Source organism: Eleutherodactylus coqui, chromosome 3, assembly GCF_035609145.1.
Source record: "Eleutherodactylus coqui strain aEleCoq1 chromosome 3, aEleCoq1.hap1, whole genome shotgun sequence".
NCBI classification, from domain to species: Eukaryota; Metazoa; Chordata; class Amphibia; order Anura; family Eleutherodactylidae; genus Eleutherodactylus; species Eleutherodactylus coqui.
The window spans coordinates 132,128,926-132,146,320 of NC_089839.1; the positions used below are offsets into that span (position 1 = coordinate 132,128,926).

At 42.8% G+C, this 17,395-nt stretch overlaps 1 protein-coding gene across 3 annotated transcripts in view; it reads left to right on the forward strand.

Moving 5' to 3' along the window:
- Nucleotides 1-17,395, forward strand: part of ZDHHC14 (zinc finger DHHC-type palmitoyltransferase 14) — a 119,882-nt gene that overhangs the window by 36,020 nt on the left and 66,467 nt on the right. For all 3 annotated transcript variants that reach the window (XM_066596088.1, XM_066596086.1, XM_066596087.1), the window contains exons 3-4: nucleotides 1,513-1,673; nucleotides 9,016-9,174. In XM_066596088.1, coding sequence (XP_066452185.1) covers nucleotides 1,513-1,673; nucleotides 9,016-9,174 — 320 coding nt within the window. The remainder of the gene's footprint in view (nucleotides 1-1,512; nucleotides 1,674-9,015; nucleotides 9,175-17,395) is intronic.

Here is a 17,395-nt window from a genome sequence, read left to right on the forward strand (position 1 = left end):
AGTGCATTAATATAGCCATACAGAAGTGCTTAACCCCACTTGCTTTCGCGAGACAACCCCTTTAAGTATAGTGTCCAATCAAGATGGACCAACACCCCAAGTTACACCTTATTCCTGTAATAAGTGAGAAATCTTTAAGTCCCACACTGACGAAGTGTGACTTGTTGTTTTCATTATCTTAATATATGAATGCAGATACAATGAATAAATATGGTCTTCAGGAAACACTGCTTCAAACTAAACTATATTTTAACCCTTGAATGACAAGTGTAACACAGAATACTTATACTTTCACAAAGGCTAGGGCGCTGCAGCGTAACGCTGGATGCATTCCGACCGAACGCTTGTGCAATGCGTCAGTTATAAAAATTAAAAAAATGCAACCGTGTTAGATTTTCTTTTATTTTTTTTTTTTGTCACAAGTTGTGATTTGGTCATCCTATACCGTAGTGCAAATCCCGTGCGACCTGCAATTTTTGTATCTTAATAGCCAAAAGCATCTCTAAAAAGGTCACACCAATTTTTTATTTTTTTTTTGTCAATCAACTTCTGAGAATTGATGCCATGCAACCAAATATGTAGTGTAGTCCCCAACCTAAGACTGGTGTGAGCTTCTCGGGCATTGCTCCCAGTGTGCCAAGGCTGGTGGGAGCAAACGCCCTCTTGATGGTCTGAACTGTTGAGTTGCTGGGCAGTAAAACCTGCAGGCATTCAGGTCTCAGGCTAACAGGATTTACTTCTGCACTCTAATGTGTTAACTCTTTCTAATCCAGTGTTGGACCTCATCTGACATTGAGACTGCCCTGCATAGCTCCCATGCTGGGCGAGGTCCAACACATGTTTCTAACACTATGCAGAAGAGAGCTCTGATGTCAGATCTCTGTCCTGCATAGTTCTAGAAACATGTTATACACATTGTATAGCCCTGCATGACAGACAGATATCGTTAGAGAAATTAGAAATGAATAGTCTAATTATATAAAGCTTATATTACTATACAAATTTCCAGGATTAACTATTACAAATGATTTTCCTGATATAAAACACTCATAACGCACGTTTTAATTTTCAAAAAATTGCTACTTAAATCCTCATAAAGGGTCATTTTTATGTGTGAGTAATTCCTAGGAATCCATAACGCACTTCCCCACCCAAAATAAGAGCTGTGGAGTGTGTTGGATTGGAAAGGGCTAAAAAGTAAATAAAGCTGACTGAGGCCAGTTTTGAACTATATCAACTTCGATGGAGTGACCTTTTTCGTGTTCCAGCAGTCTTACCCCAGAAATGTTGATCCTGTGAGCCAACTTGCCCAAGCGTTGATAGTGTGTAATAGATGTGTATATTGTAATATCTGTTTTATATTCCCTTTCCTCTTGCTACATATGGCTCCGTCAAATGAGACAAGAAGTCGAAGCACACAACACAAATGGCAGAATGGGTGTACTCTGCTGTAATGTATGTGACCTTCAGCTGTGGGAACATCTCACTAGACTGTCCTCTTCTTCTTTGCAGTTGTCCTTACTTAGCAGTGAAGATCACTCCTGCAATCCCTGTAATCGGGGGGATCCTTGTCTTCTTTGTGATGGGCACGTTACTGCGGACAAGCTTTAGTGATCCAGGTGTTCTTCCACGTGCCACTCCAGATGAAGCAGCAGATCTGGAAAGACAAATAGGTAACTTAAGATGAGTATTACAAGTAGATGTTCTATTCTGTATGGATATTAAAAGTTAAGTTTTCTTCTTTTTTTTTTTTTTTTTTAATTCCCTTTCCAAGTAGTCTGTAAAAATGACCCCCAGTGTTTAAACCATTTGCAGTTTGTGCCATGTGTATACCTATGCCAGGTGATGGGAAGGGGGGCGGGGTGTCGCCAGTGGTCATAAAAATGTGACTATTATATGTGATTTTTATTTCAGTAGGATATAACATTGTTTTCTCCCATATAGTGTCATGTTTCCTTAAGGGGACAGTTACAATCACCGTGTATGTGCGATGAGACCATGTATGTAATGTGCCCATGAGAGCCATCCACACTGGGGCATGGAGCCACCTGTCACTCTGCATTGTCCATGGGAGGTAGAAGATGAGCACACATTCATTAAGGGTACCAACACACGAGGCCAATGTTCTGCAGGGCATCTAGATGGAGAGTTCACAATATTTACAGTAGCAGCCAAGTGGATGAGACTTGTTTTAACCCCTTAGTGACAGCCCCATTGCCTTTTTACGTCCTGGTTTGCTGGGCTTTAATCCTCAGGGCTGTAAAAGACGCTCGCTCTGAGGATTAAAGCCCTGCAGCCTGTGGAAGTGACAACTCCATTCTGTCATAGGCGACAACCTGGAGCTGTCATGGGGGCCCAAGAAATTTGACCTCTGGTCACGCGATCGCCGGTATCCACCGGATACGAGTGATCGCATTAAAGTAAATAGAAAGTTAAAGTTAAAATTTCGGCTCCCTTCACGGATCCAATCCATGAGGGGAGTGGAGAGTACTCACCCGTGTCCTCCGCGATGTCTCGTGGCATTCTGATTTTGTAGGACCCGACGCCAGAATCTGCACATGCGTTCTAGATGTCATTACATTACGCGCAGAAGGCTGGGAGAGCAGGGAAATTTAAAATCTCCCTGCACCCGGCTTGTATGTGCAGCCAAGAGCAGGGTGATGTCACCAGGCACCGCTGTATGCGGTTTGTGGTCACATGATCGCTGTTATCCAATGGATAATGGCGATCATGTAATACTTTAAAAAGAGAAAAAACTGTTTAATGCTCCTTTCAATTTGGGCCCCGTTGTGCATACAGACATAAGATTAGGGCCACAATGGGTATGTTTCTGAACACAGGACAAACTGGGGTACCATTTTGGGGTGGAAGTCTTAATTTCATATGTGTGCTGTTCAACTAAAACCGTTTTTAAAATGACACAAATTGCCAAAAAATTGAAAATCATTTTTTCCTTCTGCTTTGCTTAGATTTGTTCAGAATTGTGGGATCAAAATACACAGCACACCCCTAGATGAATTCAATAAAGCGTCTAGTTTTCAAATTAGGGTCATTTGTGAGGGTTCTCCATCGCTTTGGCCACTCAAGGGCTCAACCAGTGGGCAATGGGGTCTAAAACACTTTCAAACAAAATGTCTCTTCTGAAAGCCACCGGTTGCTCCTTTCGGTTTTGGCCCTGTTGTGCATACAGATTTAAGATTAGGGCCACAATGGGTATGTTTCTTAACACGGGACAAACGGGTATCCATTTTGGGGTGTAAATCCTCATTTTCATGTGCACTGTAGAAAAGTCTTTAACATGACATATTTGCAAAAATATAAAATTTTATTTTTTTTCTCCTCTAAATTGCATTAACTCCTGAAAAGAACCTGTGGGGTCAAAATACTCCTGACACCCCTCTGTGAATCTATTAAAGGGTGTAGGTTTTAAAATAGGATCATTTGTAGGGGTATCTATCATTCTGACACCTATGAGCTTTTGCAATCTTGGCTTGGTGTAGGAAAACAGTGTTCCTCAAAATGTTGATAACTAATGTTACATTTGTACGACTCCTAAATGGTTAAACATTAGTTTTTCACATTTGTGTCCAGAATAAAGTAAACAGATGAAATGTATATCTTATCAAAAATTTGTACAGTATGTTTGCACATATTTGGGAGATTACAGTTGAAAATGTGAAAAGACAATTTTTTCTAAAGTTTACCAATTTTAGCACTTAATAAATATACACAAATTAAGAGTACCTCCACAATATAACATTCAGGAATCTTTTGACATGTTAGAGATCTGCCAAAAGGCACTGATCAGTGGGGCTCCCGCTAGGGTGGGGAGGCTGCAGTGAAAACCTTAGTGCTGTGCCCCCTTGGCTGTGATAGCTCATTTTAGGCTGCTTAGGGCACCTGAAGACTGCCTCATAGAGGTGTATAGGAGGAATATACATGCATGTCTCTGACGTGTCAAGTTTTCTGAAAGTGCAAGTACTCTTTAAACAAACCTCATCCACGTACAGGAAAAAAATCTGCACAAAGTCTGCAGCGGAATTGACCTGCGGTTTGGATTTTAAATCTGCAGCACATCAATTTATGCTGCGGAGTTTTAGCGTAGATTTTTATCCTATACAAGTAGATGGTGAAATTAGCAGCAAGTCTACAACATTTCAACATGAATTGCATGACAAAAACTACAGCATTTAAGGCTCCTTCACACGGGTGTATGTTTCATCAGTATTTTATCAGCCAAAACCAGGAGCCGGCCCAAAATACAGAAGAAATGCAAATCTCCCCATTATACATTTTCTCTGTGCGTTCTACTTCTGATTTTTTTTTTTTGTCACAAAATACTGATGGCAGATTGGATATGCTAAGGAATATATGTGGGTCGTGAGGGGGTAACATCACTCCTTAAGGAGAGCACCAAGAAGATGGGTGAGGAGACTTCTAAGGTCATCCATGCTCCTCTGGGAAATATATGCAAAGAGGGAAGATGGAACAATACCTCTGTAGCGCCACTTATTGGATGGCAGCATTCCTTCAAATCAATGCCTGACCCATTACTCAGGTCTATAGAGCAATGATTGGGATTTGAAAACCATTAGGTGGCGCTGCAGAGGTATTGTTCCATCTTCCTTATTTGCATATATTTCCCAGAGGAGCTTGAATGTGTACGGACTCTGGCTTCGTTTTCAATTCCCAGTCATTGTTCTAATGACCCGTATAAAAGGTCGGACATTGATTCGCAGGAATGTTGTCTTCCAGTTGGTGGTGAAGAGGTATTCCATCTTCCTTATTTGCAAGGAATATCTGTAGTACAGGGGTCTCGTGGGGCTTCACCCTAAAGGTCATCAAAACAAAGCTAAATTTTAAATAACTTTAAGGCCTGCCTCTTACTAGTCTGATTACCGCGTATTACGCGTGCATCGTACACCCTTGTGATATGCGGTAACTCACAGGCAATCAATGACATTGCTGTACGCTATTCCGATCACGTTAGCGTTTCGGTATTGCGTAATACGCGATTGCAAAAAAGAACCCAATCTGTTCTATTTTGCCGTATATTTACGTGAGAGAGCCCATGGTTCTCCATGTGCATGTATATAAGCGCAGCCCATAAATAATTACATTGTGAAATGTAAACACAAACAGGAGTACTGCGCATGATGGCGCGTGTGAGATACTGTCATGCACAATACAATCTTATTGGAATTTTACGAGAAAATCGATACAAATGCTGAATATTGCAGTTACAGAAATGTCGCTCACCTATTAGAGGTGTAGCCCAAGCAGCACTGTGGTGCGAGGTGTGGAGACGTGTGGAGACATGAAGGGGTTATCTGATGTTAAACTTTATCAGGCAAAACAACGAATTGTGCCCACGGGCGCTGCTGTCGGCAGACCTCACACTTGAATTGATGTAGGAAAGCCATTTCATTCAGCACTACATATTCAGCATCCTACGGGGTCCGTCATCGGCTCATGACCTCACATGGCTGGATTATGATTGGAGCTGGACAATGATAGATTAGCGATTTAATTTCTATGTAACGTGCGTTGCAAAACATTTCTAATCTTGTTCTGATTTCACTGCCTAAGGGCTCATGTCCACGGGCAAAATGTGATTTAAAATCCGCAGCGGATCTCCCGCGCGCGGATCCGCACCCCATAGGGATGCATTGACCACCCGCGGGTAGATAAATACCCGCGGATCGTCAATAAAAGGCATTTTAAAAAAAATGGAGCATGAAAAAATCTGGACCATGCTCCATTTTCATGCGGGTCTCCCGCGGGGACGGCTCCCGCGGGCTTCTATTGAAGCCTATGGAAGCCGTCCGGATCCGCGGGAGACCTAAAATAGGAATTAAAAGCATTTACTCACCCGCAGCGGGCCGCGAAGCTCTGCTCTTCCTCACGGCCGCATCTCCCTTGCTTCGGCTCGGCGGATGTGCCCGGCGCATGCGCGCGGCACGTCGACGACGTGCCGGCGACGTGCCGCCGGCGTCAGGAATTCATCCGCCGGCCGAAAATGAAGATCCGGCCGTGAGGAACAGCTGACCTTCGCCGCCCGCTACGGAAAGGTAAATGCTTTTAAATTTCTATTTTCAGCGCTCATGTCCGCGGGGCAGGAGGGACCCGCTGCAGATTCTCCATGTAGAATCTGCAGCGGATCTGATTTTCCCCGTGGACATGAGGCCTAATGCAGCTCCGTTCTTCCAGCTTCACATGACTTGGGTGTTGTAAAAGCAATGATAACGTATTTTTAACTCTATTCTGGAGGTCTGCTTATGTATAAATCAATGTACAGTCTTGGCGTTTTATTACTCTTATCTGCTATTGGGCAGATGCACATGGCCGTAACCTTGAGTTGTGCTTGGCATCGGACTGCATGCAGACTCCACTGTCCTGTATACACGGACGGGGCATTTTCAGGGCCGTTGGATGTCCTACTTTCTTTTACTTATTTCTGTCCATGAAATAGACCGAACAGTATCATGTGCTTTGGGTTTTTCACACAGACAATTGGTCCATGTGAAAAATGTCCATGTACATAGGCCTCTTTAGGCTTATAATGAGGTTGTGTGCTGTCCGTGGAATTACATGGCCTGGCCCTGGACTGAAAAATGTAGCCCTGTGCACCTAGCCTTAGCAATTATATTAAGGAATTGGTGCATAATTGCACAATTTAAATCAAAATAATGTATTTAACCCCCTTCCTGCCCCAGGACATAAATGCAATTGTAAACTCCTTTTCTATGGATAGCAGGAGCAGGCTGTGACTGATAGCCAGCCTCCCACTGCAACAGTGGGGATCAGTGAGAACACGGATTCCCTGCGGTTAACCTCCTAAATTCCACAATCAATGTTGATCATGGCGTGTAAAGTATTAAGAGGCTCACTCTGTGGTGTCATTGGTCCTCTGCCATGTAATGGCAGAGGGCCAATGGGTTGCAATAGCAACCGGATGCCAGACAGTGGTGTCCAGGTCTGTCTTGATCTGTGATTGCTATGAGAAGCGATAATGCATTGCAGAAGTACTGCAAAGTAGTATCAGTGCAATCATAGCATGCCAGGTTTAAGTCCCCTACTCGAACATAATGAAAATAAAAGGTAAAAAAAAGTGCAGTTTTGTTTAAAGAAAATATATATAAAAACGTTTTAAAAACCACATGTTTTATATCGCCATAGTATACAGATTGTTACAGATAAATGAAGACAGTTTACCTGTTTTGTTTTTTTTTTATTTTTTTTTATTTTTGCCTTTCAAAAAAAACAGTAAAAGTAATCAAAATGGCCACATGTACCCCAAAACGGTGCCAATAAAAACTACAGCTCACAGACTTCTTTTTATAGAAAAAATAAGTTGGGGAATTTTTAAGTGATGCAAAAAGTGTTTCCTGGTCTTGTGCAAAAATGGATAAAACAATATAAATGATTTTGGTATTGTCATTAAAGTGCCGACCCGCAGAAATTTATCATGTCCTTTTATGCTGCGTGATTAACGCAAACACAAAAAATGGCGGAATTGATTTTTTTTTTTTCTCCTTGCCATCCAAAGATAAATTAATAAGTAATTCAATACATTATATGTACCAAAAATAAAATGGTACCAAGAAAAACTACAACTTGCCACACAAAAAAACAAGCAGTCATACAGCTGTTAACAGAAACATTTTAAAAAATGACGGCTTTTGAAAAGTGAAGATGAAAATTGTTGCATCCTTCTGTCCAAAATGGGCTGTGCCACTAAAGGGTTAAAGAGTAACTGCACTATTATATCCCTTTATAAGTCATAGGCAGGTTAAACCAGCAAAACCTCACAAGGCAAAAAACTACAAACCTCTGTACAACAAACCGATCTTAAGGAGTAAAGGGTCAACAAACAGAACAAATTGTAGTCTGTTTTATTCATAAATATAAAGAATATAAACTGAAGCAACGCCAGGAAGGCACTGCCATGTCATACACGTAAATAAGTGCACAATGGGTAGAAATAAGGACTCCAGCGCACCAAAAATGCCGAGCTAGGTGAAATGTCTTCATTCCTCATAACCAGGGGGAGTGATCAGCCTGGAATTATATGGTAGAGTATAACATCGTATTGCTGACCCCCACTCACGGCGAGAAGTCTATGAAGATGCCAAACACCCAGAAATGGATCCACCTGCACATTTCACTTGGCTGAGCTGCAGAAAATGGAGGCCTTTACATGGTATCAGAAAATACTCCCACCTGCCTAGGGAATGATGTGGCGCACATCCGCCATGATGGCTGTCTCTTCGTGTGCATATGCATCAAGGTCACCACCACTGCGGACATACGTATCCCCTTGTTTTATATTTTATTCATGAAGAATTAATAAAGTTTTAGTCTTTTATTCTTCCACCTGATTGGTTTGCAAGTCATAGTAACGTGTAAGAAGTTTTGATGGGTGGGTCCCGGCGCTGCTACTTCTGTAGGGGTTTCGGAGGCGAGCCGATTACAGCGCCCATCTGAGGCCTTCTGCCCTTATTGGCAGCAGAACCCCCTGCGATCAAAACATAAATGTCAATGCAAAACATGGCCATAATACACATGTGAAACTGGCCTTAACGTCACTCGTTAGGCTCAGTTTCACATGAGCATTATGGCCGCATTTTTGCAGCTGTAATTCGAATGTGTTCAAGCCAAGCCACGAGGTTTAGTGACTCGAACTGTCGCCATCATTAGAATAAAGTCTGCGAGTTAACGCTACATTCTTATGAAGCTTTGACAAATTAGAGCAGTAATGATCATTTGCTGACACTCCCATCTTGCTTGCACTATTTCTTCCTCTTCGGTTGATCCACTGATTGGTTGAATAAAGTCCGTCCGGGCAGCAATCTTACTGTAGTTGTTTTTTTTTTTTGTGTGTGTTTTTCTCCCGTATTTAATCAGACGTGACAATAAGCTGTGAGAAGCGGCTCCCTTTCACCTTTAAGTACACAGCTGAACATTTGTTTTTTTTCTCATTTGTGATGATGTATTTCTTTCCCTCCTTCATAGATGTTGCAAATGGGTCAACTTCAGGTGGATATCGACCCCCTCCTAGAACGAAAGAAGTTGTCATAAATGGACAAACGGTGAAACTGAAGTATTGTTTTACCTGCAAAATCTTCCGCCCGCCTCGTGCCTCGCACTGCAGTTTATGTGACAACTGTGTTGGTGAGTAGAAGTCCGGAAGAAGAAATGAGAATTTTAAAATCATTTCTGATCTCTGAATGGCTGGACGGTTCGCACCTGATTGTACTCTATGCAATTTAAAGAGTCCCTCTAGGTCAGACCTGGGCAAAGCACGGCCCGCGGGCCACATCCGGCCCGCTGAATAGCTCGGACCGGCCCGCAAAGAGTGTCCTGGTGACTCACCAATGAGTCCGGTGTCAGCAACGGGAAGCAGCGAAACTATGCACTCCGAAGCCTTGTCCATTTTGTTCACTTCTGTGCTGTGCTAATAGTTATTCAGGCCTTACTTATTCAAGCACCTCTACCAATGACGTAGGCTTGAATAACTTTATTAAACAGCACATAAGTTAACAAAATGGACAAGGCTTCGGAGTTTGTAGTTTCACTGCTTCCCGATGCCGAGTAAGTGATGCCACTGTAACTTCTGAGTGCCAGGATGCTCGTTGCGGACCTTGGGGAGTGCCAGGACAATCGTTCCACGCTCGTCATTGGTAAGTGTCAGGACTTTTCCCTTTGCATTGTAATTAGAATAATAATACTAATAATATTCACTTTTTAATCTCTCTTCTTGGGGCAGCTCTCTGTGCCCTCTACTAGGAGCATACTACTGTGTATTAAAAAAATCTATTTTCCGAGGTTAGCTGTTAACCCTTAAATATGGCGGCTAACATTAAAAAAAGAAAAATTGATGCAGAATGCCGAGTTTTTAACAAAGAATGGACTTCTAAATATCTATTTACTGAAACCAAAGGTAAAGCTGTGTGTTTAGTTTGTGGAGAGCAGATAGCTGTATTTAAAGATTACAATTTGCATCGCCATTATGAGACTAAACACGGAGAGAAATACAAGAACTTGACGGAGGCAGAGCGGGCACGGGTATCTGAAGATTTGCTAGCAAAACTGCAAAGTCAGCAAGGATTTTTTAAAAAGCTTCACTCATCCAGGGATGCAGCCGTAAAGACCTGCTTTGTAGTATCCTACAAAATTGCAAGAAACAGTAAGCCATTCTCTGATGGGGAGTTTGTCAAAGAATGTTTGGTGGACTCTGCAGCGCTAATTTGTCCTGAGAAAAAAGAAGCATTCGCAAATGTGCCCCTCTCCAGGCGAACTATAACGAGACGGGTCGAAGACATAGCGGGGAATTTGTTGGTCTGGCCCTCTAAAACCATTCCAATTTCTCATGTGGCCCCATGGGAAAATTAATTGCCCACCCCTGCTCTAGGTGGTTCACCCACATGGCACTTAATCTCCGCCTGCGCTGCTTCTGCGGTGTTCGATATGCATGTTACCTGAGGTCTGTGAAGCCGCTGCGGTTATCAGCTGACAAACCATATCGCAAAACTGCACTATGTTGTAGTAAAATAGTTTACAGACCGCTTTTCTGATGGGGAATTAACATTCATAGAAACCCTAAAGTGCCATGTGGGGCGCAAGCTTAGACTACATTTATATGTTGGCTACAGAAAATGTTATGGATATGGGTTTTGATGCAGATCTGTGCCCAATTGTGTGGGAAGGTGGATTTGGATGCGGATTTCACCCTCATTTCAAGGGGGTTAAATCCACAGTGGATCCATAACATTTGGGGTCTGTTTGCAGCTGCAAACGTCCTGTATAAAATCCAGAAACCACTAACATAAATGTGCTGATGAAATATCCTTACAGCACAAGTGAGAATAAAGATCCCTTTTATGAATATAAAATAAAACCTACAAAGCCTGCTACAAACACGAGGTGGGCAACCCGCATGGAGCCGCAACAGAGCTGCTATATGTCAAGCCTGTGGGAGTGCAGAAGTACAAACACAAAAGTATATACCGGATGAAACACCAATCACATAATGATACCAAGTAATTCGTGAGTTCGTTTATTACTTTGTGTCTGGTGAATACTGCAATTGGTGGTCCGCTATTATATAGCTCTGCCTCTATATTCCTGCACTGTGGCGTTAGCAGGCTTGATAAATAGTGAATGAAAATTTAGAAAGTTGTTCACTACCTTAGCTTCATCACATGCAGTCCCAGCTCCAGCAGATCCTTTCACAGGCAATCCATGAGACACGTTCACCGCTCCAGACCCAAGCGGTTATATGAGCACACAAAAAAGCTTTTCTTTCTCCAAGAAAAAAATAAAGCAGCTAATGTGTCAATATAAACAGGATATGCTCTTTTAAATTTCATATGTGCCATTGCATATCCACAGGTAAAATCCCACAGAGGACGCGTTTCTGCTCCTGCTGGAGTCTTGATCAATGCTCCAGCAGGAGCAGAAACGCATCCTCTGTGGGATTTTACCTGTGGATATGCAATGGCACATATGAAATTAAAACAAGCATACACTGTTTATATTGACACACTAGCTGCTTTATTTTTTTTCTTGAAGAAAAAAAGCTTTTTTGTGTCTTGATAAAAAGTGGCTACACCAGTGTCGCTCTGTCGGGTTGTATTTGTAGAGGTGTTTATTCCTATAATGGAATCCCAGCGCAGATGTGAATTTGGCCTAATATGTAGAGCCTCCATGCCTGCACGCATATCATGTCTTGTATCCAAGCTAGAGGAGGTACAACAGGGTGATGCTGCGGATGGGCCATGGCTACCTGCATCATCAGCTAGCGACAGCGTGGAAAAAAACATTAAGGAAAAAAAATCTGTACTGCATGTGACTGGCGAGTGTCTGGTCTTTTGCAGTACAAGAAAAGCAGGTAAGTGGGGTCACAGCTGGATTCTGCTGCAGGAACCCACATGTGGCATCTCGAACGCCCGTGTGAGACTGGTTTTATCCTGATGTTGTTCAGTTTATCAAAACGGCTCTGCCCTCATGTGGATGCATTATGTAACTATATGCTGTGCCTCATACACTCACTCACCATAACATCTACAGGGGGGCCCTGAAAAAGTAGCCCAACATCACACACTTATGAAAGTGGTCTTGGAGAAGAAGAAAAAAGCCCATAGCAACCAATCACAGCACAGCTCTGATTTTCTTATACTACTGAGGTAAAGGATGTGGCGTGATAAGTTTCATAAGTGCGATGCTGGTCTGGATAAACTTTGCAGTCGCCGTCCTGGGATGGGCTTTCTACTAGTTGACAGCCTCTGCTGTACTATACGTGCCAAAAGAAGTTCCCAAAGCACTTGTTGAGCAAACCTTGTTCTATGGAAGCAATGCAGTTATTTCCAGTTTGGAGGTAATGGGATAATCTGTTATGGAACTGCATTACTTAAGTTACACATAATATCCACTTATCTGTTTGGAGATACTGAAGTGAAGGGCTGCTACCCGTTGCCCCTGAAGCCCATTATTTACCACCACTTGTAGCAGACTGTAGTTGACCTAGTCCTAGTCTAGTTTCCGAGCGGTAACTGCTCCTAAGGTTGCAAATGGCGCTTGTTCAGTCCAAGCCCAGAGTCCTTTAATTAACAGAGAGATCTGATTGGTGGATTGGAAGAAGCTGCTTAGCATTTTTTTTTTTTTAAACACTTCTTTCTTAGTGATGTGATGGGGAAAATATATTTCGGTGGGTCTGATGATTTTCAAGTGGAATACATGCTGTGCTTTGTTGTAGGTCCTCATTACTTTGTTCCTTTTTGTGATTTTTGTTTTTTCTTTGCGTTCTTGACAAACGTACTTTATCTATCACACTACTTGCTACATTTACTGCCTTTTATATTGGGAAAATATAAAATGCTTTTGATATTACATCTCCCCTGTATGTTGGTCTGTGCATATTTGTGTCAACAGCAACATAAAAAAAGCTGGACGAAAACAATATTGAACTACTAAAGTTCCATTCACCAAAAATGTAACTTTTATTACAAACCAGTTCTGATGACATATGGTGGTGAGGGTGCTTATTATTGCTATATTCTTTACAAGATAAAGAACTGAGTCGCGTCACTCACATCTACCTCTGTCAGAAAAATCAAGTGATTCAGTCGAACTTCTTTTTTTTGTCTATAAACATTTAAATTGTGTATAAGCATTGATACATTGTAACGAACAGATTTCTTCTGTTGCTGTTTGCATACATTGACAACATTCTCTCACCAACAGAATCTTTTAAAGACCAGAGATGAAAAAAACTCATTATGTAAAGTATCCAGATTTGTTTGTAAAGGAAGGGTTTCTGAAAACTAGTAATAACGGTTCTGATAACAAATAGTAATTTTACTTACAAATCAAACTACTAATGACCACTTGTTAGTGTGTGAGTGATTCTTATGCTCCACCCCTGGTAACGTCATCGCTCCACCCCCTGGTGACGCCATCAAAGATCCTGCAACATATATAAAACGGAAAACTGACTGACAGAAGAACGCAGTTAGGGCTCTTGGAAGGGGAGGACAAAAATAACTCACTGAGAATACAACTGGAGGACACCCCTGCCACACCCTTACCTCCCGATTGGGTCAAGCCTTGAAGATCCTAGCAGCAGCGTGTGCATTGTTTTTAGCTGGGACTGCAGGCTTAGGGTGAGGGTTCGTTTTCCACTTAGCCTTAGATTAGGAGTTGTAAATGCTGGCATGTTACAGCTGGAACATGCCAGCATTTACAGGTAACAATCTAAGGGCAAGAATAAAAGTAATCCTCACCCTTAGCCTGCAGCCCCGGCTAAAAACAATCCACACGCTGCAGGTCAGACTCTCACTGGAGCTGCCATCCGCCATGTCTGTGCTCTGTCCCTGTATTGCGTTTCCTGGCCGCTGGCTTTGTGTGCGCTGACTGTGTTGCGGCGCCCTCACAGCCGGTTCCCCGCTAAGTGCTTCTGCACATGTGCTGCCGGGGCTCCCGGCCACCAGCTGTGTGTAGCGTCCTGGCTGCCGGCTGGAAGCTCCCTCATGGCCAGTCCCCCACTGAGTGCTTCTGCGCATGCGCCACCGGGCCTCCGTCCCGGCTGATGGCACACTTACGGCTGCTGACTGTGCACTTGTGCCGCTGGCGCCCCATACGCTCCTAATGCTGCAGTGCTGTTACGGTATCTGCAGTCTGCCGCCACTCACACTCTCTCCCCTCTGTGCTGTGGCTTTCCAGGACCTGCAGGCCAGCCAGCATCTTTACTCCACCAGTACTTCCTGGTGGCGTCAAAATACAAAAATACTGAAAACACCAACCTACCACCACCAAAGAGATCCAGTGGGCTAAAAGACCTGTGGTGATGTCACTACTGTGGGAGGAGCCAAGATGTGTGTGTGGTGTAGTAGAGCTGTGTGAGATGTGTGGGGATCATAATCCATGTAGCAGAGCTGTGTGTGATATGTGGGGATCATAATCAATGTAGCAGAGCTGTGTGTGATGTGTGGGGATCATAATGCATTTACCATGTAGCAGAGCTGTGTGGCGCATTGTGCTACCAGAAACGCTTGTACTATAATTTCCTACAACTCAGCAGTCCTGGTAGAACACACTGACCTACCACAGAGATCCAGTGGGCTGAAGGTCCTGTGGTGATGTCACTGCTATGGGAGGAGTCAAGCTGTGTTTGTCTTTTGTGGTAATCAAGCTGCTGTGTGTGTGATGTGCCACCAGAAATACTGGTACTATAATGTCCTAATAATTTCTAGTATTCTTGAAACCCCACAATTGAACCTATACATTAGGCTTGTTGCCATTGTTTCTCTGGTGACTTTTTTTTATCAGGATGTATCATTGTAGGGGAGCTAAAAAAGATCCTGGTGAAAGTACGACAAAAGCACTGTTGGACTCCTAAAGCCCCTTTCACATATAAAGTAACTTATTGATGCATTAAAAAGTCATTGAATATTAACAACCAGTTGTAATTAAAAAGCCGTAGTGGCAACACATCAAAAAATCAGGGATTCTCTCCTTCCAAAGATCATACATGGTAGTGAACTAGTTGAGTAGAACTAGAACCTGGGCCTTGCTGTCAACTGGAGAAGATCTAGGGTCATCGCTGCCTGCCATGGTCTGTTCAGGGTAAAGTACTGAGCCCCATCACTTGCATGGATCCCTCTACCAGAAAAGTCAGCGGCTGCAGTCCAATTCCTTTTTCTTTTTTTTTCAGACTAGCTAGGGAGCTTATTTTCCAAAGCTGTGATGTTTTACTTGTGTTTCCATTTGTATTATTTGCTCTTGCATCAATGTAACATGTACACGGTTGATGTGGGATTACTTATGACCGGATCCATTTCAAAACCTAGGTAGGTATCCAGTATTGATCTCTCCTCACCATTTTACCATCAAACACACCAATAAGTCTCCGTCATCATCCCTTCCCTTATTGAGCAATTCATGTCTTGTCCTACCATCCGCATGTACACAGGCCTCTTTGAGCTTTCCATCCGGAGAGCCACGTTTCCTAATCGTTTTTCTCAGTTCACTATATTTCTGTTTAAGTCCACCGCGGGTAAGAATTCGGAGTACCCGTAGGTTCTTTCCCTGTTGGATTCCCTTTTTCAGCAGCAATGGGCAATAGCTGCTTCAGTGTAAAGAAAGAAAAATACCCTTGCTGTATTTTTCTTATAATTTTTAAGGGATGCTAGGATCCAGGACGTTACATCTCAAACAAAGATCATTACAGTTCAACCGATCCACTTCCCACAGGGGGTAGACGTCCAGATAATAAATCTGGACACCTATTGGCATTGTTGGAAATGGATCCTGTCATAAGGAATATTTTCTTCCATTGACCATCTGTAACTTGGAGGAGGAAAGAATCTCTGGGATAATTGATTTGGCATCCCCTATGAGGATTCCCCCATGACTACCCCAGAAACTAATAGGAATGTTTGTAGTAAGTGTGTAGCCTGCCCCTCTATCTTGGAAGGAAAGACTTTCTCCAGCGGTGTAACACATGAGACTTTTGTAATCGGCGCGTTATTAACTAAAACAATAGGTGTAATCTACATGCCGAAAAAACTATATTGGTAAAGATGGAGGAAGAAAGGAACAATGTAGATGATGTGAATAAGGGACAAATCGCTAGCTAGACATCTGAATGAATGCCATGGAGGTGATCCTACATATATTAAGCTTTTATGGGTATTGAACAGATTACTCCACAACAAGGGGAGGTCACTGCGATAATTAATTTGATCTCCTTTTGAAAATCCATTTGGCCTATGTAAGAGCCCCCGGGGGCTAAATGAGCAGATGTCCTTCATGTGCTTTATTGATGCGAGGTGGTAACGGATCTCCATACCTAGACTCCTCCTAGATATTTACATGGCCCGTGGTTCTTCCAAGTTGTCAGTTTTTAGGTTGACCTTATGATTCGTACAGTAGTCTCCTGTTACCCCAGAAAACGTTTGAGGGCTTGCATACGTATGAACAAATGATGCTGGGTAGTTTAGATATGATGTGGCTTATTGATTTGTCTCCTAGTATTTGGCATATTTGGACACTGCTGACTTAAAAGCTTGTAGAGCAGACAAGCACATGGAATGGTTAGTGACAGTTTACTTGGTTGATGTCTACAACTTCTCGTGTGAAGCATTATGGTCTGAGAAAGTCATATATATCATACGTGGAGTGTTGATTACTAGGATGGAGAGCGCTTTGATACCCCGGTTCCCATGTAAACCTAGATGCTATTAAGTACTTTATGACAGAGGGAGCAATCATCCAATAGAGAGCTGTTGTGACGTCAGTGATGTGGTGCTCTGGGACAACGGCGGAAGTGGTGACTAGGTTATGATACTCCTGCCTGTAAGACTGAGCGCTGCAGCCAATGATGTGATGGCACTTGGTGACAGCTAATTGACTGAGACACAGAGGTGGAACAGAGATACGTCCATCTTTACGTCCGGCATTAGACGTTGGCGCATTGTGGCTGCTATCTGTGCCCTAAATGATTAAATAAAGAGCATTCTGTTGATGCTTAGGAGCATTGTATATAAGGAAGGGATGTAATGCTGAAAAGCACTGGTCCATTAGAAAACGTCTTCAGATAAACCCCCTGATGATGAATCTATAGAGGAAACGCATAGGGTTAAATGGGTTAAATCAGTCAGACAAGGATCTACTGTATATTGTTTAAACATGAGCATAAATGGCTCAATCCTGGGATTATGGGGAGCGATTAAGTCGTGTTATGTACACATCTGAGTAATGCTTTAGTCTGACAAGTCCGCATATTACAGTATTCCCATACTAGGAGGCGAGTGCCTTGTTCACACTTGTATGAACTCTGAGAGGAGCTGCTCTGTTACAGTGTGCGTCATTCATGGCAACTGAGGAGTATTCT